Source organism: Penicillium brevicompactum, assembly GCF_028827555.1.
Source record: "Penicillium brevicompactum strain IBT 35665 chromosome Unknown utg000005l_segment0_segment0, whole genome shotgun sequence".
In the NCBI taxonomy this organism is placed as follows: Eukaryota; Fungi; Ascomycota; class Eurotiomycetes; order Eurotiales; family Aspergillaceae; genus Penicillium; species Penicillium brevicompactum.
Window position 1 is genome coordinate 5,261,227 of NW_026623208.1, and position 16,159 is coordinate 5,277,385.

At 49.8% G+C, this 16,159-nt stretch overlaps 6 protein-coding genes across 6 annotated transcripts; 2 read left to right on the top strand and 4 right to left on the bottom strand.

The window, feature by feature from the left end:
• Positions 1 to 268: 268 nt before the first annotated feature.
• N7506_007856 (putative NTP binding protein) lies at positions 269 to 3,541 on the bottom strand (the record flags this gene model as incomplete). Its single annotated transcript, XM_056957149.1, has 1 exon — positions 269 to 3,541. The coding sequence occupies one exon, from the start codon at positions 3,539 to 3,541 to the stop codon at positions 269 to 271; it is 3,273 nt and encodes a 1,090-aa protein (XP_056811483.1).
• An 807-nt stretch (positions 3,542 to 4,348) lies between these two features.
• Positions 4,349 to 5,776, bottom strand: N7506_007857 (Nur1/Mug154 family protein; the record flags this gene model as incomplete). Its single annotated transcript, XM_056957150.1, has 2 exons — positions 4,349 to 5,446; positions 5,519 to 5,776. The coding sequence occupies 2 exons, from the start codon at positions 5,774 to 5,776 to the stop codon at positions 4,349 to 4,351; spliced, it is 1,356 nt and encodes a 451-aa protein (XP_056811484.1).
• A 300-nt stretch (positions 5,777 to 6,076) lies between these two features.
• N7506_007858 (H(+)-transporting V1 sector ATPase subunit F) lies at positions 6,077 to 6,746 on the top strand (the record flags this gene model as incomplete). Its single annotated transcript, XM_056957151.1, has 5 exons — positions 6,077 to 6,103; positions 6,165 to 6,199; positions 6,271 to 6,304; positions 6,382 to 6,519; positions 6,606 to 6,746. The coding sequence occupies 5 exons, from the start codon at positions 6,077 to 6,079 to the stop codon at positions 6,744 to 6,746; spliced, it is 375 nt and encodes a 124-aa protein (XP_056811485.1).
• A 646-nt stretch (positions 6,747 to 7,392) lies between these two features.
• On the bottom strand, positions 7,393 to 8,037 carry N7506_007859 (ML domain-containing protein; the record flags this gene model as incomplete). Its single annotated transcript, XM_056957152.1, has 3 exons — positions 7,393 to 7,482; positions 7,533 to 7,749; positions 7,823 to 8,037. 3 exons carry the CDS (start codon positions 8,035 to 8,037, stop codon positions 7,393 to 7,395), a joined length of 522 nt encoding a protein of 173 aa, XP_056811486.1.
• Positions 8,038 to 10,509: 2,472 nt separating this feature from the next.
• On the top strand, positions 10,510 to 12,313 carry N7506_007860 (DUF3176 domain-containing protein; the record flags this gene model as incomplete). The annotated part of the gene is made up of 2 exons (XM_056957153.1): positions 10,510 to 10,967; positions 11,020 to 12,313. 2 exons carry the CDS (start codon positions 10,510 to 10,512, stop codon positions 12,311 to 12,313), a joined length of 1,752 nt encoding a protein of 583 aa, XP_056811487.1.
• Positions 12,314 to 13,102: 789 nt separating this feature from the next.
• On the bottom strand, positions 13,103 to 16,075 carry N7506_007861 (putative PHD finger and SET domain protein; the record flags this gene model as incomplete). The annotated part of the gene is made up of 1 exon (XM_056957154.1): positions 13,103 to 16,075. The coding sequence occupies one exon, from the start codon at positions 16,073 to 16,075 to the stop codon at positions 13,103 to 13,105; it is 2,973 nt and encodes a 990-aa protein (XP_056811488.1).
• Positions 16,076 to 16,159: the final 84 nt, after the last annotated feature.

The following is a 16,159-nucleotide window of genomic DNA, read 5'->3' on the forward strand; positions in this document are numbered from 1 at the left end:
TCACTTGTTTTTGGTTTTTACTTTAGAATTGAATTGTTCATATAGAGATGTTAGGATTTTGTAGGTTTTAAAAATAATCTAGTGATACAGCTGGACGAAATAATATGTGTGTGCATGGAAACCTCAAGACCCAGGACACCGGACCCAGGAGAACAAACAAGACATCAAAAAGAAAATGACACGCTTCTAAACTCCAGCTTTCCAGCGACGCAGCCTTTGACAAATAGAGCAAACAACAGAAGTAAAAAGGGAAGAAAGCAAAGCATCGCTAATTCATTATTAAAGCACGTCCGACACATTGGAAGACCCAGGCAAATGGTCTGGCAAACCACACGATCCAACTGCTCACAAGGACGACGTATCCCGCAAACCGACCAATTAACATAGCAGCAAAGCCAAGGATGAAAAGGTAGACCACAGCCTGCAAAAGCTCTACCATGAACCGACTGATGGCCTTGTCATTGCGAGCCTTTGGCCAGCTACCCGTCGCCTGGTAGTCACAGATAGCCGTGTAAATGCAGCTGAAGACATAGTAGCAATGACCCGTCATGCTGAGGGTGTTGTCCACAACAAATTTGGTGTAATAACTGTCGGTGCCCATTCGAAGGATTCGGTTCATTTGAGTGATGGCGACAACGAGGATGTTGAAGACAAGGGAGAGAGCCAAGGGGTTGAGAAGGTTGCTTGAGGAATCATCGATATCTTGAGTGTGCATGTCACCTAGATCGGCATGGACATTCGTAATGTTGGACTGAAGAGACTCCTTGGGACTGGCGACTTGAAGACTGTCAAGCTCGGCGATCTCTGTGACCTTGCCGGATGTATGGAGGCGAGGAAGAGTCTTTGAGCGTTGTTCCTTCTCGTCTTTCTTGGGTGGACTCTCCTTCTTGGGTGCAGTATCGGCCTTTTTTGTCTTTGTGGCTGAGGACTTCTCGGCAACTGATGGGTTTGAAGCGTTGGGCGGTTTTTCCGCCTTGGATGGCTTTGCCAACGCGGAAATTCTTCGAGTTGACGTGGGAGGCTTATCCAACTGTGCTTTGGATGATGGGTCCTCTGACAAGGTGACTTTCTTGGCCACTGGCTTGCTGGACGCAGTCCATTTCCTTGGAGGTGACTTCTGTTCTCTTGGTTCATCCTCCACCACTATCGATTTTGGAGGGGATTCAGGAACGCTTTCGGAGGCAATGGGTGTTTCCTTTGCAGACTGAAAAGACTGCAATGAGTGAAAAGACCGTTCAGATCGAGATGACTCCGAATTGTCCCTGGTAGGAATGGTGGATTGAGAGCCGCCTGTCACTTTCCGGTTTGTCCGTTGGAGGGATCCCGAGCCGTTTCGCAGCGACTCCGCTCGGTTTCGAAGAGACTCGGTGCCGTTACGCAGAATTGCAGCAAGGCTATCAGTCGGTGATCTAACCAACCCTGATGACCTGGCCAGCCCGGAGGTACGGATGAAGCCACGGATAGTGCTGGACGCTGTGCCGGCGGCTTTGTCTGAATTGGGTTCTTGTGTCCGATCTTGGCCTCGGTCCACGGGGCCTTGCTCGTTTCCCGTACTCGAGAGTGTGCTGGATGGGAATGTCTGAGAGGTCGCCAGAGAAGACCCTGTCGGTTTGAGTTTCGAATTCGAGCCCCCGGGTCGCAGACCTGATGGCGTGGAGATCATCTGAGCCTTTGCGCGGATGGCCTTGGTGGCTTCGGCGGTGACTGCTTGACTTACGCCACCAGCGCGTCGCAATCCTTGCGGCTTTGGTACATATTGTTTCTTGTCGGGGGTGGGAAGCATAGTGCGTGTGATAGTGGGTGTGATAATGAACACATCGTCTTCGTCGCCGTGAACGGAGTCTATGCTCCCGGACCGTTCTGGAGGACTGCTCTGAGGGTGTGAGTTCTCCTTGCCCGAGTCCTGGGATCCTGTCCTGGGGATCGGCGAAGGGTTCGGGGGGCAAGACTGGTCGCGGCACAGTGTCGAGGACTTCAAGCATGGGGCAGGCTTCGAACTCCGAGAAATTTGTGGCCGCTCTTCTTGAAGGACCGTTGTCTCTTCGACGATCTGCGCGGTCTTCCTGGCTGTCCCTTTCTTCAGACCCTTCAATTCTTTGTGTATGTTCTTCGAGGCCAGAGCCAATGGCCGAGGATGTAGACTGGCATCGTCGGGGGAAGTGAACATGAGTATTTCGTCTGGATTCTTCTCCCCCGATATTTCCCTGCACCCTAAAAAAGAGCCATCCGCATTCTGGGGGTAACGTTTCTCCTTCGTCTTTGTGGGTGACTCTTCCCATATCGTGCTGATGCGAGTATGGCCTATCTCATCAGGGCTATAATAATGATTGGCTGCTGGGCGCTGAGGCCCCGTTGCAGTCAGAGTTTGAGGCTGCGGTTGAGGCTGCGGTTGAGGCTGCGGTTCCAGTCGCGGCTGAGACTGTTGTTGTAGCTTGGGCTGCTGCTGGTTTTGCTGTTGTGGTGACGATTGGCGAGAGTCATCTCTGGAAGATCTAGGCATTTGCTGCCCTTCATAGGTCCCGTCGTATGCTTTGAACTCCTGCGGAGTCTGCTCTCGAACTCCTCTCAGACTCGACTTGCTTTCTGGGGAGGCGTTACGACTGGGCAGGCTGTCCGGGTGAGCCATTCGCCCACCAGATTGATGGACCTGTTCGATGCTCTTTTGGTATTCAGCTATTTGCTGCGCGGTCATGGTAGGCGGGTTAGGGTCTTTTGCAGACGGCATGTTAACCACAAAGCGGTCTTCCCAGTCACAGTCGGTGATTGAGCTGTCCTCGGCAGATACTGGTGAAATCGAATCCTGAGATCGAGGACTGGAGTTCGCTGTGGTTTCGGTCTTTTCTGACTTTTGCGGTGAGTTGTCAGGGACGTCCATGTTGACCCATTGGTCACCTTGTTTCTTCCACTTGTTCTTGCTGTCTACGGGTTGTGATTTGACAACATTGTTTCTCAGACCCTGTGCAGGGCTGCTGTTGGCAGTACTGGGGCTTGGAATGCCCGATCGAGCAGTTGTTCCTCGATAGGTTGTTTGCTTGGCCGCGTTGCCAGTCTGAGGTCTGCTTCGGTGGTAGGACATTCGTGCATTTGGTGATTGCTCGGTATCACTGTCTTTACTCCGGGTACTTCGTTCGGAAAGTGGTGAATCCTTCTCGAATTTATCTCGCAGTTTCCTTAAGTATTGATCGCGATGTCCGCCAGACGATCCCGGCTGGGCTCGTTGTCCTGAATGATTGGGTGTGGTTGGTTTCGGTAAGCCAGTGGGACTCGGAGTCTGCCTTGATTCATTGCTCTGGGTGTCTGCGAGGGATTTGGGGACCGGAAGTTTGGTGTTTTTGGGCTTTTGATATGAGCCACCAGATGCATTTCTCGGGGTGACATGTTCAGTCGATCTTGCCGCGTATCGAGGTGGAGTTATTGCTGAGAGCTCCGTGGGCGAGGTCTTGTAATCTGCTCGGTATGCTTTGTAGGGACTCTGTCGAGTTGGTCGTGGCGAGAGATTCACTAGGTGTCCATCGGGTAGTTCGACGCGAGTGCCTGCCATGTTGGATTGACAATGATTGCGATTATTGATGCCAGCTGTTCAACATGAGTGATGAGAATGGTCGAATCTTTGTGTACGCTAGGTTTGCTAGGTGTGCTGTATATGGATTGATGTCGTGGTTATTCAATCAGTGGTTGGCGGCTGTAGGGCAAAAGATAAGATGTGTTCAAGGAAAGAGCGGGGCGTTTGAGAGCTAATACTAGCTTAGTATATTGAAATGTGCTCTCAACGCGTAAGAATAATGTCCACTGGTTGGAATGCCAGGGTTGGTGAGGAATGCCAGCCCCCATGACGGAATGCCCCATGAAATGGCCCGCCGCCTTCTGGAATGGCACTTTCCTGTTCGTGTCACATTTTGAATTCAATTTGCATCATAGCTGTAGTTTGTTCTCCATGGAAGTTGCACTGGATGCTTCGATGGAAAGTGCGGTGCGAATATCAAACTTCTTGTTTGAACGAAGCGTTTGTTTCCAGAACAAGATGCATTTCCTTTTCCAGTGGAGTCGAATTTCAACCAAGCAATAAAGCCAAGGGGATTAATGGTATCTGGCACATCTTGGTACCCACTTTGGCCCATGATCGTACATTCCTCGGCGTGGCAAACGTGAATAACCTCAATGCATCCGACGTCAGACAAGCTGCATTGAGCTTGACCTCAATTAAGAAGATGTACAAAGGGCGCTTCCCTTGTTGATCATCGTGCAGATGACAGGAGCAAATCGCGCAAATGACGGATTAGGGTTGTTTTTTTGAGGAAACAGCGAAGTGATTGTTCGCAAAACAATAAAGGGTATGTAAAATTTGGTTTTAGAAACGCCCTGTCTCTCGTCGAGAATGGAGGCTATCTGGTCTACTGGTGGTCGACGCCAGTCTACCGGGTGTTGCAGCCCCAGGGACACTGCTTTTCTTGAGAGGACTGGAGCTTCGAATGAGAGGGGTTGTACCGCGCTCTTTGTATACGAAGTCTCCATTGTGTTGCAATCGACGATCGAAAGATGTAGTTGCAGACTTCCTTAATGGGGAGTTGGCATGGCTGTAAATACCAAGACTTCCTCCATCGCCGGGGGTAGTTCCAGTAGATCGGAATTGTGGCTGCCGCATTGTTGTACGGCCGCTGCCCCGAGCCAATGGTGATCCATCTCTGGAGATCGTTGGTGGGCCTTGGAACATGGCCGAGACTGGCGTAGAGGTGTTTGTCTGGCGAGCTGGAGTGAATCCTTCTGGATCCACATGCTTCAGATAATTGGGGTTGGGACTAGTCTTGAACCCACGGTTGATTATAACTGTTGGCGTGTAAGTCTCGACTCTGTTGAGATCATCTTCGCTCTTCGGGTGTTCCGGCTGCACGTCTGAGAATTGTGTTCCAACATCTCTCATCAACGGGTGTGTCCGTGGCTGTACGTATTTGGTGTCATACTCCTTGAAGACTTCTTTGTGCACCACTTTCTGGTCTTTGGCCTGCTGCTTGTAGGAAGAAGATATGAAAGACATCTGAACGGACAACAAGGCCGTTAAAATGATGGTGGTCACGATGGTGACACTGGGGCGTGGATCGGAGAGCTGTGTAGGCAAGAATAGCCAGTAGACTAAAACGTGACCAGGGCTGAACAAGCAGAACAGACGAAGACACAGTGGTGAAGGGTCCCAGATAGCAAGCTCCCAAACATCACGTTGCGCATCAGGATGCGCTCTCGAGCGGGCCGAATCTGTGGAAAGGGCGTTGGCAATGTATCGTAGAGGAGAGGCCATCATGGGGCTGGAATCGACACGCACCCGTTGGGCGGAGGGTGTTGCAGGGTTGTTGTCGATCGAGTTCTCGAACAAGCGATAGTGTCGTTTCTTTGAGAAAGTATAGATAGCGTTTGCGATTGACGCAAATGCCATGAAATGGACGACGAATGATGCCTGGTTACCATAAGTCAGCTTCTCGAGAATAGATATACATCGCGCATGGATTTTATAGAACTATGAACGTACCAACCAACCGCGGATGGAGGTGCCATCGCCGTCGCCAAACACATCGTCAAAGGCCTGGCTGCCACCGGACCGGCTGTTCGCTCGAGCAATAAGAAACACCAGATTAAGCCCGAATCCAATAGGTACGGACCAGTTCTCTTCTAACTGGTCCCAGTCGCCTCCCTCAAACTCCTCGGAAAGCCAGAGCAAAAAGTCATATGGGTTCAGGTAGGCGAGAATACGCTCGCCGAGAGGTCGACGACGTACAAGGGGCGGCATGTTGGAGTGTGTTGGAAGACAGAAGCTCTTCGTCCGTAGCTTCGTCCTAGGTGTGAAGACAACGTGAAAGCATCAAAGGTAACAGTTGCTTAGGCGGGAGGCATTGTTTGGACAAAGTAAACACTGGGAACTTTGGAAATTGTGTCAGATTACGTAACTGCCCGATAACCCCGACCACCTGGAGATCAACCGACAGCTGGTCCAGATCTACCTAACGTTGGCTTGATCTATCACGAACAGTTTGGTCTGAGATTTGTATCACTTCGCAGATCTTTCTTTTCGCTTTTTTTTCACTTCATCATGGCGGCGTCCGCCGCAACATCCAAGGTAGCTATCTCACTGCGACCTGATAACCCCACGATAGCAATGCTAACTCAATGCAATCCAGGACCGGCAATTCCTTGCTGTCATTGGCGATGAAGAGTAAAGACTCCTTATTTGAGGCTTCCGTAATTCATGGGCTCTATTCAGCTAACCTCGTCGTCCGCACACAGCTCTGTCACCGGTCTTTTGCTCGCTGGAATCGGGGTATGATCATTCCCCGCCCTTCCAAGGCATGCTCTTGTTGAAATATGTCGCATACTCATACACTTTCTCTCCTGCAGCATGTCACCGACGGTCCAGACTCGCAAAAGAACTTCCTCGTTGTCGACTCAACCACTGAAACGGCGAAGATCGAGGAACATTTCCAGAAGTTCACAGAGGAAAGGAATGACATCGCAATCGTTCTGATCAACCAGCATGTGAGTATATAAACCATGTCATCGCGCGACCCTATGTTTCCCAGGAGACCCTATCATGCACCTGCTGACACTCTTGTTCAATATAGATTGCCGAGCGCATTCGCCTCAGAGTCGATGCCTTCACCGATCCTTTCCCCGCTGTTCTCGAAATCCCCAGCAAGGACCACCCGTATGACCCCGAGAAGGACAGTGTTCTCAAGCGTGTGCGCAGGTTGTTTGGAGAGTAAATCAGATCAGCGTTGCTGGTTGTCCTGATCTCTGAGCCTGGAGCTATGCTGCTAAGTTTGATTACTGCATCTCGAATTACAGCGTGGCTACAGCTCTAGCATATATGATACTAGGGGCTAGAGGCCGGTCACTCTTTCATTGTAGACTAATGAAAGGGGAGGAATTATGGATAGGATAGGGAAGATACCCAGCGACTGTACCAAGCTTGCACACAGCCCTTCACATACATTTACCTACAATGTTCCTTCCAACCATTAGAACAAGGCTTTCTTGCAAATATGGGTCTTTGTGGTCGGTGGGTCTCCCACACTTTGTATATTAGTCGCATAGGTATAGATCTGTTAAATTTACAGCCCATTTCAGCGAGTCTCTAAATGGAACTATTTAAGTCACAAAATCAGTCAATCAATGCGAAAACCATAACAATGAACAATAAAAGCAAGATCATATCGAAATGTACTGCAAGGCGTTATAAACTCAAAGCGAGAGATGTGAGAATCAGGGTCATGTCAAGGGGCGTGTGATAAAATAATAGCATAGGGTGTAGTCCGGAGATCAGGCATAGAACTCAGGGCGTTGGTATTCAAGCAAATCAAAGGATGCCACCCGGTGGATGGATGCGAAACAATGCATGATCTAGGGTGATCAGATGTGGAATTTGATGTCCTTGGCCTTCAGGCAAGTGACCTGCTGTTGCTTTTGGTTGTACACATCAGCAAGGACAGAGTAAGAACCCTGGAATTCTGTCAGTATCGATGGCTTTGAGGCTCGGGCACAAGACTTACCGGAGGGATCTGCTTGGGTAGATCCACCTCCTTGGTCAGGACCATTTTTCCCTTCTCAAGTGGGCACTCAAGGTCCACGTTCTTGAGCTCATCGCAGAGGTCGACGGTTTGTTTGATTAGGGTGATGAGGCCCCACTTCACCTCCAGGTTCACGGTAGCGCCCTTTTCGATTCTCTCGAGCAGAGTGCCCTCGGCAGAGATGGTCAACTTTTGCCCCCTGGACACACGGTTTGGGTTAGCTATCATGTGCTGGCATAGGGGGTCAGTCAGACTAGGGTAGATAAGCGTACGGTAGAGGCGGGTTGGGCGACAGATCCACCGACTCGATCTCGAGCTTGTAGCTGTCTGGTTTGGCACAGTAGTTCAAAGGGTTGTCGCCTTTGACTGGAAATTCTTCAGGGTCGTTGGCCTTGAGAGTAGCCTGCGTAGGGTCGAAGATTGAGAAAGCAGCTGCATTGACGAGCGGGGCGGCAAGTACCAGCAGGTTGACTGGTGAAAACTTCATGGCAACGAGGGCTTTCAAAGAATGCTGTGAGCAGTGTTTATCTCTATGTGCAGAGAATAGTTCAAAAAAAAGTGCTGGGGACAAGTGAACGACAAAGTTGGAGGTGAGGAGAAAGCTTGGAGATGTCACTTGATGACGCCTCCGCACGTGATCGTGGTAGATCTATCCCCTTTCAGTCGCCATCACTTGTACCTGCATATTTCGACTTTGTTTCCAGCCAGCAAATACACTCTCCAGGGACATGATTTGCTCATTTATCACACATGTCTTGAACTCTTTGTCTCTTTCTCATCCGGCACGCTCTATGTATGTTCTGGGTGGGGGATATCAAGTTGACCCACTGTACTCCAGTTCCTTATCAGTGATCGGCGACATGCGACAGGTCTATTGCAAGAGGTATTGAGGCTTCTCGCATATGCTACGATATTGAGCAAATTTTGGGTCTTCCAAGTAGTTACCGAATTTAGATGACTCCAAGGTGATTTCAAAAAGCCATTGGATATCAACTTGGTACCATTGGGGCGGCTAAAAGGTTACTACATGCTTCTGTGCAAGGATACAACGAACGATTTTCGATGTTTATGGAGAGTCAGTATACCCCAAAGCCACCTGGGCATTTATGACTTGGCAGAGAGTTGTCCCACCTTCATAGTATTCTTTTATTTCTCTCTTCAACTTCTCTCAGGACCTGACAATCCGATTTCCACATCAATGATAACCATTGCGGATATTTCAGAAGCCATCCGAACCACGATGGCTTGACAATAACGTGGAGATGTAAGTGATGAATAGAGATAATATCTGGGTAGTATGTACTACCCAGCATAGGTCGTCTCCCACGGTGGTAGCCCGAATGTACGGCTGTCGGGGCTATATCTGGACAGTGAGACTCGACGAGAAAGCGTTTCGCGTCATCCATAGCACGCACTGGCAATGAAAACAACGATGGTTAGCCAAATCAGCCAATTTAGGTGGTTGCGCTGGGCTCACAGAGGCTCAAATGATCTCCATCGAGAGATTCTATATCGCGAGCAACATGTTCTTTTGGTAGGATTAGCCAGTGGAAGAGACCAGCAGGCCGAATATTATCAATCGCAATCAAATTATCGTCCTATTTCAATTAGACATGCGCCTTGTCGGTAGGTTTTTATCCTACCTCATAAGCAATATTCGCAAAGTTAGATCGATCACAGAATCTGCAGTTGTGCTGAACTCGCTCTGTCCACTCCAGTGTAGTCAAGTAGGTCCATGTTCTTCCGATCCATTCCATATTGAGATTCTTTGTATTTCTGATGTGAAGCCAAATCCCGATTGCAAAGAAAGAGAAAAGAAAGAAAGCAAAGGATGAGGCTGAATATCAATACAACCTATTCGACGCCCGATGAGGCTATGCAATCAAGGCTTTATCACAAGGTTGACAGCTGCGGCATGAAAATTTGACACCTGACTGGATGTGTACTACTACGTACTTGTGCGGATGCTAGTATCTTCATACATGAAGAATCAAAGCTGAGTGGGAAACTGAAACCAGCGCAGAAACATGGGTGAACGTTGACAGCGCTGCCCAAATGGTGGGAACCGGAGAAATACCCGTGGACAGCACCCTTGGAACGTCTCTGATCGGCTGACCCGCGGCTCAAATCTTTTGCTTTCTTCCGTTTTGTTTTGATCCAAACTTGATAATTCTCTTTCACTGCCCAAGTGTATTGTTTGGGGGAATATTCTGATAATACATCAAAAAGGCAATCCACATAAATCCATCTATCGTCCTCGTACCGAGGCTGTACGAGATATTTTTTTCTCGAATGCGGAGTTCGTCCGGACCCTCGCAAAACACCTCACAAGCACTACTATGTCCTTACACATACTTGCCACCGTTTGACCGTCAACACTAGCGTGAGCTGATCTTCATTCGACCAAAATAACATTTTACATTGTACTACTCATAGCATCCCGCGTTGGGTCGGCGGCTGAGCTGAAGATCTACAGATGGACAACAACGCAAAATTGAGCCCCAATGTTCCAACGTCACTACAGTAAACTACTATGAGGCTTGATTTGCAGCTACAAATTTCTCGGAGTTTCCAAGCCAATGGAAATACAAAACACTGCGAATACTCCGGAGCACACTCCAAGTTCCAAGAAACGCCCCAATGAATGTCTTAGGCGATCATTGAAGGCCCACTTTTCAGGGATCAAGAACGCCGCCGTTAGGACAAGAGGATGATCCAGTTGACCCATAACTAACACTAAGGCCCAAGTAGGGAAGAAATTTCCACCTGTGCCTGAAGAATGGTTTGGTGCTGCCCCATTACTTTCGGCCCTAGTTTCACTTTCCCTACTCGTTTGGGAAAATGTACTGGCTCATCAGCTTTTCTCCCCTTTTTCCACTTAATTTCTCCGTGACATCTTTACTTGAAGACAGGGGTTGAATGCATTCTTCGACGACTTGAATGTCTACAGACTGCCAAAATGGCACACTACAAAGACGAATACCCGCTGACCTATGTACGACTCGATGATGACCTTGACTCGCCCCAGCATCAGACTGGAAAGTCAAGACCATTGTCCTCGGCAGAGCAGCAGGCCGTCTTGCAGTCCCAGTCAATATTCTGGGGTTCCAGCTGGACCCTGGAAATTATTGCTTGTCTCATGTCAGTCATTTTCTTGGCTGCCATCATTGTCGTACTGTACATGTACGATGGGAAATCAATGCCGGATTGGCCCTATGGCATCACGCTGAACGCGCTGGTCTCCGTCTTGTCGACTGTGATGAAAGCGTCCATGGTTTTCATTATCACCGAGGGATTGTCGCAGCTCAAATGGTCATGGTTCAGCAAAGGAAACAAGCTCAGTGACTTGGCGCTACTAGACGCCGCTAGTCGTGGGCCCGCAGGAGCTTTTGTTGCTCTCTTTCGTTTTGTTCCTCGGTCAGTATGTTCAAAATGAGTCGTCGGATTAGTGAAACTTACACCATCAAAGTCATCTAGTCACATTCGGATGTCTGGTTCTGGTTATAGCGGCCGCAACCGATCCCTTTGTCCAACAAGTGTTGGGAATCAAAGAGAGATCAATCCATGCTCCTGGAAAATCATCAGTGCAGATATGTGACTCAAATCTATACACTGACTACGATGAAGGCGAAGGGCCGGGATTGAACAAAGTCCCTCTATCAACCTTGGGCGCCATCTACTCCGGCATCTTCCAAGAGCAAAGCCCGAACAGCAAGAACACCTTAGTGGACTGCGCCACGGGCAACTGCACATTTACACCATACCAATCGCTGGGTTTCTGCAGTCGTTGCGCCAACATCACCAGCTCTCTGAAAAAGAAGAAGCAAGCAGGAACTGTCTCCTACATGTCTGCATACAACTACACTTTATCCAATGGGTTCTACTTCCACACAGCCACCAACATGAATTATCTCATGAATGCAACGACCAATAAGCCCCTCGTCGAATTGGACACGAAAGGCCTGGCCACCATCGTCAACTTCACAGCCATCGCCTCCGAGGGATACGGAATGGAACCCCAAGTCAGCGCAACAGAATGCGCGTTATACTACTGCGTCGACACGTTCAAAACATCCGTCAACGGAGGAAAATTCACCGAAACGATCACATCGAACGTCGCCACCTCGAACTATTCATCTTCCTATGATGCATTTGGGAAAAACATCGCAATAACCCCAGAAACCTGCTACTTTAACGGAACACGACTCAACAACACCAACAGCCCCAATTGCACATACAACGTGAACTGGCTCAGTTCTCTAGCAATGTCAAATTCCCTCTCCCCTCTTCTGAAAGGGTCAGGCTCGCGATTCGTCAGCAACAGACCATCTTGGTCATCCGACACAGCGGAAGCATTATACGGCTATTACGGAAACTACACAGAGATTAACTCTGTCTTCGAGACCCTCGCATCATCATTGACAAACCATGCCCGATCGAAGGTCTGTCATGGGACCAAGAATGGGATAGCCTGGACAACGCAGTCATTTGTCCAAGTGAGGTGGCTATGGATGATTCTACCATGCGCGCTCGTGGCACTGAGCATGGTATTTTTGATTGTTGTTGTTTTCCATACTCGAAGGCAGTACATTTGGAAGTCATCGCCGTTGGCGTTGCTTTTCTCTGACTTGCGGGTTGATGGGTCTGGAAATTTCAAACGTGATCCGACTTTGAAGGGAATGGAGAGCACTTCAAAGAAGATGGATGTCTTCCTTGAGAGCTCGCACGATGGGCCTAGACTCAAGGCTGTTGCTACGTCGTGATCTTATGCGAATCTGTGAACTTGTATATATACCGAAATGTTTTACTAGAACTAACTATAGAAATAATGACAATTAATGACTGATAGATGGTGATAGCCCTGGAGGCTCTCTCCAGCCCTGGAGCCTCGGAGGGTTCCTATGTGCATACACATCTGCCCAGGTGGGCAGGTAGTGGTTATGGTAGGGATACATGCCCAGGCAGAGGAGCACTGGGGGTTCCAACCTTGGAAGGTTGAACTTCGGAGCCCTGGAAGGATACCAAGCATGGATGATCCTTCCAACCTTGGTTGGAGGTACCACCTTGGAGTCATCTTCCAGGGACCTCGGGAAAAGATACTGCTTACATCTAGTATAAGAATTTCAAGATGGAGGATAAATAATTAGTCAACAGTGTTCATACAAGCTATCTAGCCCCATCTCAGAGGCCGTAATCGAAAGAGAAGAGAGACTAGATCCAACAAATGGTAAAGATCCAGTGCTGCAGTGCAGACAAATTCTCAAAGACCCTGACCCAACCAATGGTATTTCCCATAACCAATAACCAGTCCCAAGCCACGCCATACGCCATTTGGAGTCCGAAAGTCGGAGAAAATTAAAAAGAAAAAGAAAAAGCCGGCACAGAAAAGTTTGAAAAGTTGAAACACGGAGTCCGAACGCCTGTGCCCCCTCGCTGCAAGGTATCGAAATGAAGTCACACGAGAAAAGAAATTTTGGGTCGTAAGAAACGTTAAATCCTGAAGATTTTCCTTTTGTCACAAGCCCACCATTGCTACCATGTGGATGATCGTCTCACGAAGAAACAGACTGGGTGTTGGTGGGAGCGGGATCTGGAGCATCCTCCATTGGTACGTCCCGGGAGCCGAAAGGCTCGTTCTTGTCTGAGTCTGCATCTGCTCGAGTACGCGACTGTCCATAGTCATCGGGCAGCGTGGCGATTGCAAGGAAGTGTTGAGGCCCAGTGACCCAGACTGGACTTGAGTCCGGTGGTCTTTCTTGGGTCGGGGGCTGGGTCCTCTCTGAAGTGGGGGTATTGGCCATTGTTCCACGTCGCATCAGATAATCACCAAGACTGAGTTTCTTCTTGGCAGGAGTGGCGGCCGGTGCAGGGGTAGGGGTTGTCACGGAAGGAAGTGATGGAGCAGTATCGTGGAAAACAGGAGATGCAAGACTGCCCGCTGAAGTTGAACCAGGACTGGCGGCCGATTGGGTGTTTGGTGCGGGTGGTGGCATCGCCAGATGGAGGTCTCCGGGGTGTTTTGCCTTGGAGATCGGGGTGCTGTGAGCCACAGTTGACGGCCAGGGGGCGGTTTCTCCCAGCGTGGTGACCACATTCGCACTTCCAGATGATTCGGGTTCAGTGTTTACTGGGGCCTCGTCCATCACAACGTCACCTTGCGGCTGTGATACCTGGGGATCAGCGTGAGACATCCCCATCAAGGTGATTTTGCCATAGCTCACGGGCCTCACTGGCTGCTTGGATTGATAATAAGACCAGCGCAAAGGCAATGCCAACGGACCATGATCGGCCGGAATTCCCATGAGTTCAGCGTCCTCTGGAAGTAAATCAAACTGTGATCTATCATCCAAAGGATATGGGAAGTAAGGACACCACCATGGAATTACTCCAGGCGGGATGACACTCTGGTCGCCGTCAAGCCACGCACGTTGTTGAGCCTGGTCCTGCTCATAATGGCAGCCAGAGATGAACCGAGCTCTGTTCATCGACTGGAGAGGCAGAACACCAACTCTGTATCCTCGCTTCACATGTTCCTCCCAAACATTATCATGTTCAACCTGGTCTGGATCCAGTTGTGTTGACGCATCAGCATAAGGACCAACACGTCGGTATGGAGATGGCTGATAACGGTTGATCGTGTCAGATGCAGTTTTGGCGGGCGGTTTACGCGACTTTGCGGACCGGCCAGGCGCCGTTGTGGCTGGTGAAACAGCAGTGGGCGAGCGCGATCTATCATCCGTCGCATGTTTCTCGAAGCCAACTTTGGCCTTCTGGTGTTCGCTTGGTGATGCATGTGATGCAGAGTTGGGGAGTAGACCGCTGACACGTTTTTTCCGTTTAGTACCTACTGCTCCCTTTTCGAGCTGCTGGAATTGCTTTTCAGCATCCGCGATCTTGCGCCTTTCACGACTGGAAAGTTCTGGCAATGGTCGCTGTTGCGTCGTTGGGCTGACATCGCGACTGTGCGTAGCTCTGTCGCGCGCGGAACCAGATGTGGAGCGTGCGTCAGTCGCGACGTCATCTTCGTCTGGATGTTTCGTTGTTTCACTGCCAGCACGGCTTGCGGATGCGCGGCCGGGCTCGATGGGTGAAGCCATTGCCTTCACTTTGGCCTTTGCTTTGCCCTTCACTTTGGGTTGTTTGCTGTTTGCAGGCTTGATTCGACGATCAAGATTCGCAAGGAGGCAATTTTGAGAACGTTCACAGGCACATCCACCGTAGTTGGCGAGGGTGTTGCTGATGCAGGTGGCGGCAACCTCTATCTCGGAAGTATTATCTGCGACCGCCGATCCCTCTTTAGATGGTGGGGTGTATGCCAGTGCCAAAGTAGGGTCCAGATACCACATAGTGGTGATCTCCGAGTCAGCAGGAATATCTTGCTTGGCAACAAAACAGAAGTGGTACTGTCGACCGTTGGTGATGTAAATCTTCAGCATCACGTTGGCATCGCAAGAGCGTCTGATGTATCTGAGTTGATTCCCTTCCTGGCGGCTGTCGATGTAGAGTGGAAGCTGCGAGCTGAAAAAAACGAAGGGTTCTGGGTGTTGCAATGTCTCCCATCGGTTGCTAGGGTCCATTTTGTAATTGTCGAGAGAACCTAGCCCGCCGAATATTTCGCCAACAATTTCATTCTTCCGTATTGGATCTTGAGTTTTCAATATCTTGAACATTGGATTCTTACCACCAATCTTCGTCGTTGAGTCCGTAAACGTATGGGTCGTAAGCCTAGGCCAAGTGGCGTCAAAAGCCGCTCCACATTTACGCTTGAACTCTTCGTCAGTGAGCCCTTCCGTCACACGAGTCAGAGTGTCCGGGTCGTTAAGCCAGGAGATAATGCGATCGATGAAAGATACACCAGGCAGAAGATTACTGCCACTCTGGACAAAGGAATCGTCGCGGTCATATAGGTGGAGAAATTCGTTCGAGTAGAGGGGGATGGTAGGTTCGGGATTCGTAGGACTCATCGCAACAGAAGTAGATGATCGGCGGTTTCGCGACTCAGCAGAGACGCCTTGGAGGCCACTGACCGAAGTGGATGGACGGTGAGACCCCTTAGTCTTCTTGGCGGGGGGTTGATCGCGAGCATTAGAGTCGTGTCGTTTCAGGTTTGATTCATTCACATCGGTTTCCTTCGTCTTCCTTTTCTGTGTCTTTGCGCCCGGACGCCTGGGTTTCCGGTCCCCATCTTCGCTTTTTTCTCGGACCCGCCGCTGCCGTTGTCGCTCATGAGCCCGACGATTATCCAAGGGTCGTGGCTCACAGTCGACACAATTGTGCACCTCTGGAACCTTCTCTCCCGGATAATAGCATGAGATATGCTGCCATGTGTCACACCTTTCGCAAAAGACCGTACTACCATCATCTTCTTGGAACGAGCAAATGCACTTGATGGTATACGGTTCTTCGTCGGGTGCACCGGAGTCAGAGACGGCGCCATCGGTGGCAGCGGGGGACCCGCGAGAAGCGGGAACCGGATAGGAATCCGTTGTGGCGTGCGTGATGGCGAGGGAGGAGGTATCTGTCATAGCCGACAGATTACCCCCTCACAGGCGAAGACAAAATGATGATCTCTTGACAGAGGCTCAACACAACTACCACTGTCCACGTCG